General features: G+C 50.4%; 1 protein-coding gene across 1 annotated transcript; it reads right to left on the bottom strand.

Annotated features, from left to right (window-relative positions):
- Nucleotides 1–1,787: 1,787 nt before the first annotated feature.
- On the bottom strand, nt 1,788–14,058 carry SLC2A2 (solute carrier family 2 member 2). The gene is made up of 11 exons (XM_052804419.1): nt 13,901–14,058; nt 13,180–13,275; nt 12,373–12,647; nt 11,734–11,858; nt 10,838–10,953; nt 9,628–9,790; nt 8,660–8,847; nt 7,461–7,565; nt 5,416–5,517; nt 4,316–4,519; nt 1,788–4,108 (listed from the first exon to the last, which is right to left on the bottom strand). Exons 1-11 carry the CDS (start codon nt 13,931–13,933, stop codon nt 3,917–3,919), a joined length of 1,599 nt encoding a protein of 532 aa, XP_052660379.1. The 5' UTR covers nt 13,934–14,058; the 3' UTR covers nt 1,788–3,916.
- Between the last annotated feature and the right edge of the window lie 1,272 nt (nt 14,059–15,330).

Here is a 15,330-nt window from a genome sequence, read left to right as displayed (position 1 = left end):
ATTTCGCATGTTAACTAAAGTGCAACGACCATTTAGCTAATAAGTATGACTCGGTCTTTTAAATTTTCTTAATGATTAGCAACTTAGTAAAACTGTTACGCTGAGAGATAAAAATAATGATTCAACAAGCTGTGTCTCAAGAACAAGTTTTAACTGGAACTTGCATGTGGCAAGGACAGATAAAGTGTGCAGTCCTAATTACCAGCCTGATATGACAAAAGTAAACATATCGGCAGATTTAACCAACTCGTACGGCCCCTTCCTGCATTGTCATACATGGTAAAAGCGCCAGCCCAGCGTATCAGCTTAATCCTTCCACCACAGCCCTGGCGAGGACAGGGGTTGCTGCAGCCTTCGGCAGCGCCAAGCTCTCTGCACATCCTGTCCCAGGCTGCAGCCCACCCCGCTGCAACCATTAGCAGAATTGATTTGAAACATCCCGGGATGAGCAAAGCATCATCTCCAGGGGAATATACTAATAAATGAAATGATAATAGTAAAATGCATGAAGGCACGTTGTCCGGTTGTGGCCCAAGAAGGTCAGAGAGGGTCCCTGCTGGGAGATCTCAGCCTGGAAGGAGAAGACTGACTTCCCTTCCACACAGCAGCTGCTGCAAGGAAGAACAACCTGAAACTCAGCACCGACCGAGCGCAGGGTGCGTCTCGTTAGCCTGCAGGATTCACAGCATGCTGGCAGCAGACTGGGAAAAAAATAAATTATTGGCATGTGAAGTCTGCTAGCTCTGAGGCTCCTGCTTCAAACTACATGGTCTTTACTATAGCTCAGCCAAAAGCTTCACAGAGGTGTGGGATGAAACGAGGAGAGAAAGCCTGATTAAATACACACACGGCTTTCAGCTGACAACCGTTTTTATAGAGTCATTTTAATTAAGTGCCTCTGAACCCCCAGGCAGATCTTCCAGGAAGTTCAGGAATATAGCTGTGGGTAATGTTAGTGTTGTGGGCTTTGTTAAACTAACGCATGTGGTGCACTACAGTTACTGGATCAGGCTTGCCGTATCATTCACCTAGTAACACACAGGAAAACAAAGACTGGTTGCTCAGAGTGTTGCTAAATAAATGACCCCTCACCGCTGAGTTACTGACAGTGTCACTGACTGATGGCCCTCAGGCACATTAGGACGAAACTCAGCAGAAGTTTAGCGAAGCAGTTTTGGACAGCCTGTCTCATGCTAAACCACCTGTATGGCCGTTGTGCGGCCGTAGCTTGAGCCGTTCTGTTTGTACAGACTGGTTGGCTCACAAGGACTGAGCGGGGATGTCCAGGACCGCAGTGCCAGCACCCTCCCTGCCACCCTGCCTCTGCTGTCCCATCCTCCTGTTCCTGGAAGGAACCCAGCCTGGCTCTGCCCTCAGAGCAGGGGCAAATCTGCTTTGAACCCCATCACTCCCCAAATGCTCCTCCTGCCTGTCGTCCCTAGAAAAGCCCCAGCACCAAGTTTTAAGCTGCACCGACATCCATGCAAGTGGAGGTATGCTTTACAGTGGGCTTTTACAGGTGGGCCGTGGGGACTGCTGGGGTTAGACACCGGCACACCTCCAGTGAGGGTTCATCCCGACCAGAATCAGCTCCCACTGGCTCCAGGGCTGCCTCCCAGCCCTGCAGTCTCACCTCTGGACCGTTCATTTCAAAGGGAATTAGCTGAGGGTTTGCACAGCAGTTACCACCTGTGGAGCAAATGTATCCTGCCAGGAAAATACCTCCCATCTGGAGTTACACATATGTCTGAGATGTAGAGGGAAAAAAAACCCAACAGCACAAACCATCACATGCCATAGATGTTGGTCATTGTCACTTTTATGTAACAGACATAGATAACATTGCTGAAAGCAAGAACCCGTCTTTTTTTTTTTTTTTTTTCCTTTTTTTACATTCAGACAAGTCATTATAATATTTAACTAACTGCAGTAGACACTATGGAGAGCTTCTGAGCCTGTCTTCTCGGCTAGTCTCACCTCGGGAGACCTGTTTGCAGCACACAGACTGACGGTTTGACTCGGAGCCTGCGCCCCAGCTCTGCTACTCTCTTCTGTGCACCGCAGCCTGGGCCCTGGTTCTCACACCCCCTGCACGCCCCGTGTCAGTCCCAAGTCCCCCACCGCTGTAGCACATGACAGCATTGACCCAGTTGTCCTCCAGTTAAATCCCAGCAGTCACTCCAGGAAAGCCTTTGGTGCAATGTTATTGCTTCAGTGCACATACTGGGGCCAGATGTTTGTCCCAGTGGACCTCGTGGCTACGCTTCCAGTCACTTGGAGGGGACCAGAAGTTGCTTTAGGGTCTTAATACCAAGAGAGTAAAGTCTACAAAGGAAAGATGTCCAGGCACAAGGAAAGGAGCATGAACCTTCCCTAAAACCAAACCCCTAGCAGCAGCCTGTGATCCTCCTGGGCCTGTTGATTCTCATGCTTTTCATTATGCTTGATCCTCTGTTACATTACAGTCACTGCTTCACTGGCAGTCGTGATGAGCTCGCAGTGACCGAGCAATGCTGGTGTTTCATCTCTAAATAAATAATGGGTTTCTATCCTGAGAAAGTTCCTAGAAAGTAACCTGGTATCACAACAAGGAACATGCAAATCTTAAAAGTCAAGCAAACAGAGAGCAGGCTTTTACAATGATCCCAACATATCCCTCCCAAAAGGAAGAAAAATCCTTGCAGTTTGATTTTGTCACATAAAAGTGTCTCATAAAGAAGCAACATGAGCACAAACAAGGCTGTAGAAACAACACAACCTCCTGCCTGCACACTATCTTGGCTGAAGCACATCCAGCCAGCAAAACCGTAAGTGGTGCAAAGTGGGGGTCGGATCAGTGGGGCACCTTCCAGTTAAGGCTGCAATACCCATTTCCCCTTTGGGTTATCACTAATTGTTACGGTACGGGCAGCCCGAGGCCTCGGCTGAAGCTGGAGCCTGTGGGTCTAAGCATTGCACAAAAGGAAGGGAAGGCAGACGCAGAGGGTAGGGAAGGAGGAGCAGCGAGGAGAGGTGACCTGGTGATGGTCACAGCATGGAAGGGATGGCAGCAGGACTTGTGTCTCCTGACCTGGGGACCGGGAGTGCCCGGGCCCGTTGTGTGGTCAATGATGTGCTGTGTCCTGCGCTGCAGGGAGTAAGGGAGCGGGGAGAGACTTCCTAGGAGGAAAGAGGAGGTAAATAGTCTGGCTGAAACAAAAGGAAAAAAGTGCATGTCAGCCTAGCCAGAGTTTCTAAGAGTCTCCTAAGAAATGTTGTGACTTGAGAAATCCTTATGAGATGGGAGCGCATTTCCATAATGCACGGATAGCAAAGCAAGTGAGGTGCATCCCAGCCGATTCAGGTGGGATCCACCTTCTTCCTCTGCACAGGCAAGAGGAAGGGGGAGTTTGCTCAGTCTGTTTTCCTTAGCGCCTCGGGCCGTGAGTGCTGTGTGCTGGTGGCACAACTGCACTACCAGTTGGTTTCTCAAGGCATCAGATCACCCAGCAGAAGGAAGCAGCAAGCATGGGACAAAAAGGTGAAAACATGAGGCTACAGCATCAGCCGACCCCTCTTTCCTCCATTCCAGCTGAGTGATGACCCTACTCAGTGTAATGCTTTGCCAACTGGTAAGATCATCGGTCCCACCGGGCTCTTCCAGTGGGGCATGGAGGCACATGTAACGTATTCCTCCCGTCCTTTCCCTGGCTCTTCCTGCAGCCCAGTTGCACCGAGTATTTCAGAGTAAAATGCCAGGTTAGCACCCGCGGCTCAGAGGTGTGAGCCGCAGCAGCCAGAAGGCATCCGATGGATGGGTCCTCCTGGTCTGCCAGCTGCAAGGTTTTTGTGAAATAAGACTTTTGCCCAACGTTCTTCCTGCGGTGCCTGAAGGAGGTCCGCGCTCAGTCCCTCCTTTCTGGGTGTGTGGCGATGTCTATGCCTCCTCGCTGCCTCGCAGGTCTTCCAGCTCAATCATGGCTTTGGCCGGGAACTTCTTGCGGCGGAACACAGCTGCGATCTCCTCAAAGGACTTCCCTTTCGTCTCTGGTACTTTGAAGTATGCAAACAGAAAGAAGACTAGAAGCAGAGCCGCGAAGATCACAAACACGTACGGTCCGCACAGATCCTGCAGTGGGGGAAGTGAGAACAGGGGACGCTTCCATCAGCACCGCAGAGACGGCTTCCCCTTCCTACCCCGGGGGGCTGAGGTGACCGGCGGGGCTTGGGGATGGAGATCTGGGAGGCACGTCCACATCCCACTGGGCTGCTTCGGGAGCCCAGCGGTGGGATCGTGCCAGTCATTTATTTGTACGGTTTTAGAGGGATTTCTTACCGCTATGTACTGGAAACACATTCCCACGATGAAGTTGCAGGCCCAGTTGCAGAAGCCGGCGACCGCGATGGCGGCGGGGCGCGGGCCTTGGCTGAACAGTTCGGCTACGATAAACCAGGGGATGGGCCCGGGCCCGACTTCAAAGAAGATGACGAAGAGGAAGATCGCAACCATGCTGACATAGCTCATCCAGGTAAACTGGCTCTGCAAGAGGGTGCGCTCGCTGTTACAGTCCCAACACGACTCTCATTAATTATCACTAATTACTTTAAATAGGCTTCTTTGTCAGAAATTTCTTTCTATTCAGACAAGTGGGGACTGGACATGAATAATTAAAGCTCTAAACTCTTGCGCCAGGTGCCGGCTGGGCGTGTGGTGCCAGCGTTGCCGCTTGCAGAGGGATGTTGGAGCTCACAGCTATCAGCTCTGCTGTACCTCAGAGCCCTCTCCTTGCCTGCAGGATGGCCAGAAAGAGGCAAGTTGTCTTTAATAACCAGGGTGTTCAGTAAAGGAGGCCACCCCCTCTTTGGTTTTACGTCTTGACAGGGGCTTGCACCAGTGGTTTGGACTGACTTTGATGGGGGCCAGCTCCATCCTCTGCCTGTTCTGCCCCATGTCTCACAGTCTGACCCCCCCTCCTGGGTGTCAGACGGAATAATTTCTCCCTTTTTTTATGACAAGATGCTAGTCTAGCATCCCTGCACCAAGCCAGGGAGATGCAGGTTGAGGGTTTAGGGCACACACTGTTTGCATGTGGAGGTATGCCCTGGGTTTTCTTAGCAGGCATGCGGTTATGCCGTGGGAATAGCGCAGTTGCTGAGCAAAGGAGCTGAGGTTGTCAGTGGACTCAGGGAGAGGACAGGGGACACACGTCCTTTCTAGCAGCACTGGGGTATCTCAGGGGCCAAGGAGCGCAATGTCCTCAGGCACTGCTGTAACCAGCAGAGATGGCTCCAGCTGTGGCCACTTCGAACTGTCCCTTCTAAGAACAAATGTTTACTGAAGTTCTTTGAGATGAAAATGCAAAACGTTCACTTTAAAAGGTGGTTTGTCTTCTCTTGTTTGCAAACCATGGAGAAAAAATGGAGAGAAATCCTTACCAGGAGCACAAGTCCAACTGTCATGGCCATGGCGCTTATTAACATGCCCATCAAACCAGCCAGGAACAGGGACCGCCTGCCCGCCTTCTCCACCAGAAAGACCTGTAGAAACACGTGCAGCAGCTCAGCCTCCAGCACCGCTGCTCTCAGGAGGTTCGATCAGGTCCATTAAGCAACGAGCAACCTGTTACCACTACCGCACTGCACTCCTGCTCTTTTAGCTCTTGTGGTAGAGATTTGTGTGCTGGTTTCCAAGTGTCAGAAACTCTGCTGGTGGCTGTTAGGGAGCCAAGCTGAGCAGCCACCCTGCCAAGGGCAAGGCAAAACCACATATACTCAGAGCTCATGCATTTCCAAGCTCTCTGGACTTCCCACCGCTCCTACCCATGTATTGCTGACTATGGACTTTTTTCTCTCCTTTTTTTTTTTTTTTTTTCCCAGAAAGAATAAACTTACTAGGTCTGCATTAGTTCGGACGCAGCCTTCAAAATATAGCATGATTCAAGGTCACATCATAGGCCATTGCACCTTGCCTGTCCTAGGGCAGGGATAGTTGTGTAGCAGGATTGTGGAGTCAGGATTTTTCCTCCAATTGCTCCCAGACTCCTTTTGCTTCCCTGGTAGCCACAAGGGTTAGCTTGCTCCTTCTCAACTCCTCTTGGTGGACTCCAGTCATCTCACCCAGCTTTTGACATCTAAGTCTGGACCAATCACTTCACCCAATGGGGAGATGTGGGTAACTCCAGAGGACAGTGCATCGGGCCTGTCCTAAAATACCGTGCACCGGCCTCTGAAGCTGCCTACTCCTTCCCCTCTGCTTGAAAGGACAACTTTGGCCATCAGCTCAACCTTTCCTGTCATTACAGCAAGTGATTTATGCTTCTACAAGACGATCTCTTTTGCTGGAGGCAGTTCATCCTGCTAACTCATGAAATTACTGAGGGCAAGCCTCTGCGCTCCCTTCTCCCCTTGCCAAGGTCCTCCCAGCTGTCAGCACTTCTGCCTTTTGATCGGGGTCTGTCATTTATTGACAAACGCAGGTAATTTTTAAGTGCTCATGGCCAAAAGAAGCAAAGAGCAAATGCCCCAGGCTGCAAGTACCGTAGCCCCGGGGTGGAGATTGAACTGCAGGAGACTCCAAGCTGGAGAAATACGTCTTCCAGCCGCACGTCTCCATGCCTCATTTCACAATAAACATCACGGTTTCTCCTCTGTACGGGACCTGTGATAGTCTTCCTCTAAAGCAGGTTCATCCTAAGACCTTCTATCATCTCACGCACGCTGGACTAAGATCTCTTAGAGCTGTGTATTTCTGCCTTGCAGCTAGTCCTGCTTCATGGTGGGTAAAAGTCCTTTTCTCCCTAAGTCTCTCTAGAGATGTGAGGGAAATGGGCTTGGCATTTCCCGATCTTCTTATGTTAATGGCCACATTAAAAAAATAATTGCCTACTGATAGGAATTGTGTTAGTACTCTCAGGAGAGAGACAAACGAAGGGAAAGGCTGTGAAAATGGAACAGTCCTTTTATTGCTGCAGAGCACTGCATAGATATGATGAGGATAGGTGCTAGATTACTTTTATTACTGTGCAATAGCCTTTGGATATCACTCGTGCAGGTGCTATGTACATACAGAAAACAATTTGAAAGATAACAGGTAAGAGGCAGATCGTGAGCTGCTGGCTTCCCCATCGCAACCCCAATCCCCTGCCTGCTCCCCGAGGGGAATAGGACCCACAGAATTTCAGTTTCAAAGGCAACTGTTATTTTGGGGGGAAATGCTGAGCTACCAGAGCTTCCCTGAACATGGTGATGCAGTTTTCACTCATTAGGCATTTAGCAGTGCTGTTTGATACAACGGGCTGTGTTTCAAGTTTTGATTTTTTCAGACGAGACTTGCCCAGGGAATGATTGTTCCTGTAAGGTGTGCAGGGTCAGCCCTGCAAAACTGCAAATCCCAGTCCCAGCTCCAGGATAAAATCATGTTTCAAAACTACATTGTAGCTTACATGTTTTTGTGGTCTGGGGGGGCAGAAATATTTACTTACGGAGATAACAGTGAAGACTGTGTTCACCACTCCAACGCCAATGGTTGCGTAAACTGGTTGGTCAACTCCAGCTCTCTCGAAAATGTTTGTAGAGTAGTAAAAGATCTATCAAAATACATTAGGATGAAGGATTAGGCAACAGGGCTGGTGGAACTTTTTGTTCTCTTGAGGGAAGAGTTGCACTTGCTTGCCTGAGATGTGAAGTAATTTAATTATGATTAGTTTTTCAACTTTTAATGGCTTGTTATAATAATTAAAGCTGAAACTTTCAAAGGAGCCTGAGGGAGTTAAAAATTCCATTGAAATTCCCTTCCTGAGCTACTGCATTTGCACATTTAAAACTGTTTTCTTCCACGTAGTCCTGTGTTTCATCTGGAAAGCCAGATCACCAGCACCGAGCGCTGGAGACAAATAGCTTAATATGACTGCGTTTTACCGGAATTTGAAAATATTCTTGCTCCGATGGAATGACTCAAATTTCTCCCTTCTCTCCCAGAGTAAGGCAATTCCTATCCGGTGGAAGTTAAGGGCAGGAGATAAATGGGTGGCTGACCCTGTGGCCAGTGGATGGGGCTGGGCATGGCCTCGAATCAGGGCAGCTGGGCTCCGTGGGGTGCTCGTCCCTGGCTCAGCCCCGCGAGCCTGGGCATCCCTGCCTGCTGCTCCACTTTGCGATGCAGAAATGCTCTTAGAGTTTTGAAAGCCGGTGGGACAGAGGCCTCAACCTTTATAAAGTTGCCACCAGACTTTCAAAAAGTTGAGTCTTAGCCAGTTTTGAAAAGAAGGCTCCATGGTCCTGGGTGTAAAATGGTGATTTCTGCTATCCCAGGAGGTGCTGCAAAACCTGTTTAGCTAAAAATAGCTAGAAAAGAGTGATTATGTGGTTTCTGGGGCGAGCAGGTAGTCATTAAGGAGAGCAAACCGCTGACGAACTCAGGTATGAGGAGGGTCATGGGAAAGCTCAGCGTGGATCTGCTGTGCCAGCTGGTTTCGTGCTGAACTCCCTCGCACCCTTCTCCCCTCCTGCCCTCCCGCAGCCCGGCTCGGTCCACCTTCAACACCGATGGCCGTGGCCGAGGAGCCTGCTGCAGGCCCGGGAAAGCCTTCTCTTCGCCCCTGCACGGCTTGGATGGAGCCAGCATTGCCTTTTCATGCTCAGTGTGGATTTCTTTAACGGCAAATGTTTTGGGGGGACTTACTGCATTGATTCCTGAGAACTGCTGAGATATCTGCACCATCAGTGCCACGATGACAGCCTGCCTGTACTTCGAAGAGGTGAAAAGCTGTCTTATGGAAACTTTCTTTTCACTAGCGGCTTCTTGCTTTTCCTTTTCCATCTCAGCAATCTCTTTCATCGGGTCACAGTTTCCTCTGAGCCTTTTTAAACCTTAAGAAAAAGAAAGAGTGACATTTTATTTTTAATGGTAGATAAGGGGTAGAATAAGGACAAGAATCTCGCTAGCCAAAACTCAGAGTAAGCCAACCACATGGACAGTAGTGTCCTCTTGCTCTGAGGACTCCTATGGCATATCAAGCCCCAAAAGCGTGTCTGCCTGGCAGCTCTGAGACACCACACTCAACCCCTGTCCCTCAGCAACGCTTATTACCCCCATGCAAACATGTCTAAATAGTTTCTGGTCCAGAGGTAATTTATACTTCAGCAGCTCAGAGCTGCTTATCTCAGTTTCAGCTGTGTCCTACCATTGACTGCTCTTACTCCTTGCAGAAGCAGCTGGAACCAGCTAAGGAGGGCCACGCTGGAAGACGTGTAAGTGGTTGCAGTAACCGCTGTGGATTTGCTGTGTAGTTGCAAATAGCAGTGAGGATGGAGAGAGCAGCTGTCCCCCAGAAGATGTCATTTTTACACCTGGTTGAAATCCCTTCCAACTGAATGGGGTTTTTGGGGGTGGCATCTGCTAGATGCGATCTCTCTGATGGACAGGAGTAACACGCTAAGGCTCATGCTTGCAGCGACGTAGAAGCAAGCATGCCTTAGTCAGTGACTATATGCAAGTGTCCAAAATCCCTCCTGCAAATGCGCTGCGTGGGATGGAGCAGCTATACCCAGTTACACGTGTGAGCCCTCAGCTGGGCTTTCCCTTCTGTGTTTAATAATATGTATACTGTAAAAACAACTCCAGACAAACCCAGAATGCGTCTTTCTTACTTTTTTTAGCTTCTTCCACCTTCCCCAGTTTGATGTAAAGGTATCGGGGGCTCTCGGGGCACAGCAGGAGCAGGAAGAACTGCAGGAGGGCAGCCGCACCAGAGAGACCGAGGAGCAGGGGCCACATCTCATCATTGCCCAGGAGAAAGTCTAGTCCGAGGACCTGGAATAATTGAGGCATGTTTGAGTGGCTTATTTTGCACCCTAGAAAAAGAAAGCGATTGACCACTATGGCATTTTGAAGTGACAACCTGGAAGAAAACTAGAAGCAAATACCAATTCTCAGTCCTAACAATCTGATTTCTTTAGTTACGATGAACATTTACAAGGAGGGAATGAACGGATGGTGTCAAACATCATGAGCAAGACTTTGGCTTACAGGTGCTGTGGGACAAACCTCTGCAGTCTGTTCCCTGCCCTGGGGTGACTCGGTCCTCCTTGGGATGTGCCACCGGCAGGAGACCTGTGCCTGGCCACAACCACTGCGTAAGCAGCAAGTACAGGCTGCTAACCAGCACGGTCTGAGCACCGGGGCCGCAGTGCAGCATGAGGCTCAGCAAATAGGCTAACTTGAGCTTTGCTTCACTGTGTGATTATGACACTGAAAAAGGCACTCCAGAGGGGTTGTGAGTACTTGCAACCTTTTTCTTTCCACAATTTGTAAAGCATTTTTTGTATCCCCACAGCCAGTGAAGCCAGCAGGACCTACCCTGTAAGTAATTTTTCCCATGGTCTGTCCGTAGTCTTTGACTACATCAGATTAGATGAACTTTGTGGTTACGTCAAGTTTCTCCAGATGTGTTGGTTCTTGGTATATTTATATGCTCATCTGTCACATAGCTGGGACTCCTGCCACGGTGGGCAATGCTGACGGGGACGTTAGGCTCCCTACTTCTCTGATGAAGCCATTTCTGAGTACCTGAATATCAGGGATCTCATGTTCAGGATCCAGCCTGACTCTGATGAGATGTGTACAAAAACTTTGCAGGGGAGGGGGGAAATTGTTTGCAGAAGTACTTTTTAGTTCATGAGAAGTTGTCTTTGTTAAGGACACCTCTGACTCAAGGTAGGATTTTAAGCCCATTAGAGCAGATTGCTTCACGCTCTCCTTCAGTTTTGGGGTGGAACGCTGAGCGACACCCCAGCGTATCACTGGGGTATCCCTAATCTCTGAAATACCCTCTCTGGTCTCGTGCGCTTTCCTTCTTACCTGGCTGATGAGGATACCCGTGACGATAGCAAGCTGGTGCAACGTCCCCAGCGCTCCTCGAAGGGCCGTGGGAGAGACCTCGCTGACATACATGGGCACGAGTCCGGAGGAGAGCCCTGCACCAAGCACATGCAGGCGTCACTTCTTCTAGACCACAGCTCAGCAACCAGCAGAAACCGCTCCCTCCCAAATGGGAAAGGAGGAGGGAGCCCGTCTGCGGCATCCCGTGTGCCACCAAGCCCCTCGTGCCTGGCTGGGAACTACCCACACTCTGCAATGGTGCTCAGATATCCCTGGATTCAGAGCCCCAGGCTGGGAAGCCTTTACACTTGAACACACACATACGAGCATGGAGGAGAGATCGTCCACTGGGAGAAGTTATCACAGAGCAAAGAGCTTTCTTAAAACTTGCCTGGAACCTTCAGAGCGGAGTATTGTATTTGCGTACCAGTAACAGTGATAAGCTGTTACTTCTAAGCTAATTCTAATGTAATTCCATATTATTTGCCTACTATCTTATCCTCACTATGTACAGTGCTCCTGTACTATCTGCTAGATAGTACTGTTGTCTAGGGAACCTGTCAAACAGCATGGCTAATAACATACTGTTACAACAGCCACCACCAGGATCGAGCCTTGAGATACAGAGGAGGGACTCGCTCCTTTCTAGGATATGTAAATAAACCGATTTCATGATAGAGCCAACCCAAATACTTCTGGGAAAGACCCTGGATCGAGAAGGACAGACACAGGGAGAAGAGGGAAACTCCCACCTGTGAAAACCCTTCTGAACTAAAAAAAAAGATTAAAAAATATAGGAAACTCTTAACTGCAACCCTGGAGCACCCAACCCCGCCAAGGGGCTGGTTTGCAGTGCTTGCCCTGCCTGGACTTACCGCAGTACAGCCCCGTGACTGCTCTCCCGGCGATGATGAGCATGTGAGATGGACCAAATTTCGCCAGCCCCATGAGGAGGTTCCCGGTGATGGAGAGGACGTTCACCACCAGCATGGCTTTCACCCTGCAAGGCAGTAGCGGCACAGCTCATTCTGGCACCTCTCTCAGCCAAAGCAGCCATCACAACATACAATCAGAGCTATTAAATGACTTCATCAGCACTACAGGGGGGAAAAATAATGATCATAGGCACTGAAAAATATCGGGCAGGGGTGCAGTCGGAGTAGCTAAAAGTATATTCTACATCCTGCGGAAACGCCGTTCAGATGCCCTCCTCTCCCTTTTGCCGTGGAAAGAAAGGGGGAATTTGGAAGTTAATCAAGGCTGCTCATCAGCTGCTTGTCTGAAGTGCTAAAAGTTGCAATAAAACATCTGATTTATAATTGAGGATTTTAATAAGCTAGACCTCTGTGGTGGTTGGAACAGTATTTTGGAGGTTTGAGGGTTTTTTTTTCATTAAATTGGGGAAAATAGCACAAACTGTATTTCTATGGGGAGGAAACGGTTCTAGGGGAAAAAAATCAAACAAAAAGGTTTGGGCTGTGGCACGCGACTCACAGCACACAAGCTCCTCTCACCTCCCCAGCCGGTCGCCGATCCACCCCACGGTGAAGGAGGAGACCATGCCGCCGACGGCGAACATGGAGACGGAGAGGGACCAGTACATGGTGAGGACGTGCGGGGAAGCGGCGAGATCCTCGCTGGTGTCAGCTGGGGACGCGAGCGTGCCCTCGGTGGTACCCCAGGGCTCCGTGCCGGGGATGGGGACGGTGCCGTCCTCCCCAGCGGCGTCGGTGGCATGTCTGTCCAAGGGGATGATGCCCAGCACACGGCTGTAGTGGGCTTCTATCACCTGTGATGGGCAAGGAGGAAAAACGCCATCGGCTCAAATCTATAACCACCCTCAACCCCTGTTTTGTTTTTTTTTTTTTTCTGCCCCAGGAAAAGCTCTTCATCACAGGCTCTGCAGGGGTGAAATCTCGGGGTCCTCCCCAGCACCCAGACCCCCAGAGCGGGGAGGGATCGCAAGGGCAGATACGGAGCAGCCCCCCTCATCCAACGCCACCTCCCGGGAACGGGGTGAGCCTGGTGTCCGGATTCGGTACCCGCGGAAAGGTGCGGTCCCTCGGTCCGGGCACAGGGACCGCGTTGCAGTGGGGACGGCAGCATGATGTGCAGACCCCCGCTCCTTTCACTGGGGGCTGGCAGTGGGGGGGGGGGGGTCCTCGCCGTTGCCTTATCACGGGGGCTTTGTGCTGCGGGAGATAGCGCCTGGGGAAGGGACAGAGCCCTCCCGAGGGCTTCTGCAAGGGACAAACCAGCCCTGGCTGCCCTGAAGCCCTTGTCCCTTGGCTGTGCACAGCTTGGGGGGGGGCTTGGCTTACCTTCTGCGGGGCGTTAATGACACCCAGGCTGTAGCCGTACTGGAAGAAGCCCAACACCGCGGTGAAGACAGAGAGGACCAGTGTTCCCGTGAGGTGCTGGGGGAAGAAGCAGAGAACAGCCTCATCCCTGTCCAAACCTAGTGGGCTGCATCCCAGCCCTGTCCCAAGGGATCCCGCTTCCCGGCTGGCCGGGACAGCGGCACCCAGGGATGCTGCTGCTGCAGCAGAGGTGCTTTGGCCGGCTCCAAAGGAGAAGGGAAAGCCCCTGGGGGTGGGCAGGATGAGGCCCCCAGGGCAGAGCGACATTGCCCCACAAAAAGCAATCTGTGCCGGGGCTCTCCGGTGCTCGCGGTGAGCCGGAGCTCTGCCCGGTACGGCAGCGCAGGCGGCAGCAGCAACGTGTCCTGCCCCATCCCCATCCCCACCGCTGAAGAAGAACGGCTAGGAGAAAATGACCACAACAGTGTTTTTCAGCAGTGCTGTTTCAAGTGTTTTTTCTTTCCATTGCAGTTAAAATTATCCGACGAGCTGACGGAGCTCTTAAAAATAAAAAAAAATCCCTTGACCCCTTTGCCCCTGTGCTCAGTGTGCAGACATCAAAGAGCAATTAATTAGGGGAGGGGATTTTTTTTGCTGGTTTTGGTCTTGGCAAGCAATAAATTGCTCAGTGCTGGGCTCCTGCAGAAATTCTAGTGCAAAAATACCACCGAGCCATGGTTACCTTCTCTGCTTGCATTTTGCTTTTCTTGTCCATCCTGCAGCTCCTCCACTGTCCTCCCGGGAGCGGTCACTGTCCTGGGCTGCGGAGCGAGGTGGGAGCTTGGGCAGGGGAGGAGGGACGGCAGGGCTGGCTGGGATGGAGGCAGCAAAACTGGCTGGTGCTCTGAGAGATGGGACTATATCAACTCTGGAGTTAATGAGAAACCCAAGCCTTCCATGTGGCCAGCGCTCGGCTCAGAGCAGCCACTACCAGTCCCTGTATTTGGGGAGACAAACGAAACAACGGGAGAGCCGCAAAGACATGGAGTGGACCTGGGAAATTCAAAGGATCCAGCTGAAAGGCCGGTTTGGGGCTGTCCCTCGGTTGAACAGTCTGTGATGTGACATGCCAGGGACTTGGGAACGTGCTACAGCCTATTTCGAGATGTTCAACACCTTTCTTGCCTTCTGTGCTACATTACAAGCCTCTTGCTGAATTAGCAAGAAGAAATCTTTCCAGCATATGTAGCAAAGAAGCTAGAAAATGACTAAGAGTGTTTTATTTAGATAGCACTTGGCACGTGCTTTAAAACATATTTATGTATGTATATAACATACACAGCCAAACATATATAAATACAAATGTATACAGGTCTCTCTCTATACACGTACATACATACCTACATGCACACAGCCCCCTCAACACGCAGCTGTAATGCTGGTACCCACCTGTACGTACACACCCTGAGCATTCAGAGGAGACGGCTGTGTGTGTATATGGAGATGTAACATAGCAAAATTACCCAGAATATCACAATAACGTATGTTTTTGTTAAAAAGCCCACAACAGCGTGAACGCTGAGCCTTTCAGCACCACCAGCTGATTGCTGCGCTGTCAAATATTACCGACGCTAGCAAATATTACCGATGCTAGCAAATATTGCCGATGCTAGCAAATACTACCTACGCTGCCAAATGTCGCAGCCCTTTGGCTTGGCTCATGTGGTGGTGCATTCTCCATTTCACGACAGCTCGCTCGGTGGTCATGAACTTTGCACATCTGCAAAAGCTGGTCTGAGCTGGTCTCGCTCGGGCTTTGCTGTCCTCGATATCGTCAGCGAATGGAGCTGCAGGGCCAGGGCGGATGGCAGCATCCGTAGCGGACATGCCAAAGTCTGAATCAGACGAGAAGGTGATTAATGCTGATTAATGCCATTACCTTCCAGATAAGCCCCTGATGGGTCTGGCAGCCAAGTTGGATGATGCTCTCAGTCAGCCAGGCTTCACATGGGCACAGAATGTACTTTCTACAGAGGAAGAGGGGAAAAAAAAAAAAAAAAGGATGAGTGTAAGACCACTAATCTTTGCACTGGTCTACTCCAGTAAAGTAAAACTTTAACTGGAGGAGAAAAGTTCATTGAATTAATGCCGGCATTGATTCCAGCTGTAGCG

Source organism: Harpia harpyja, chromosome 12 (assembly GCF_026419915.1).
Source record: "Harpia harpyja isolate bHarHar1 chromosome 12, bHarHar1 primary haplotype, whole genome shotgun sequence".
NCBI classification, from domain to species: Eukaryota; Metazoa; Chordata; class Aves; order Accipitriformes; family Accipitridae; genus Harpia; species Harpia harpyja.
The sequence above is the reverse complement of the archived record's forward strand: the minus strand, read 5'-3'. Positions and strand labels throughout refer to the sequence as shown.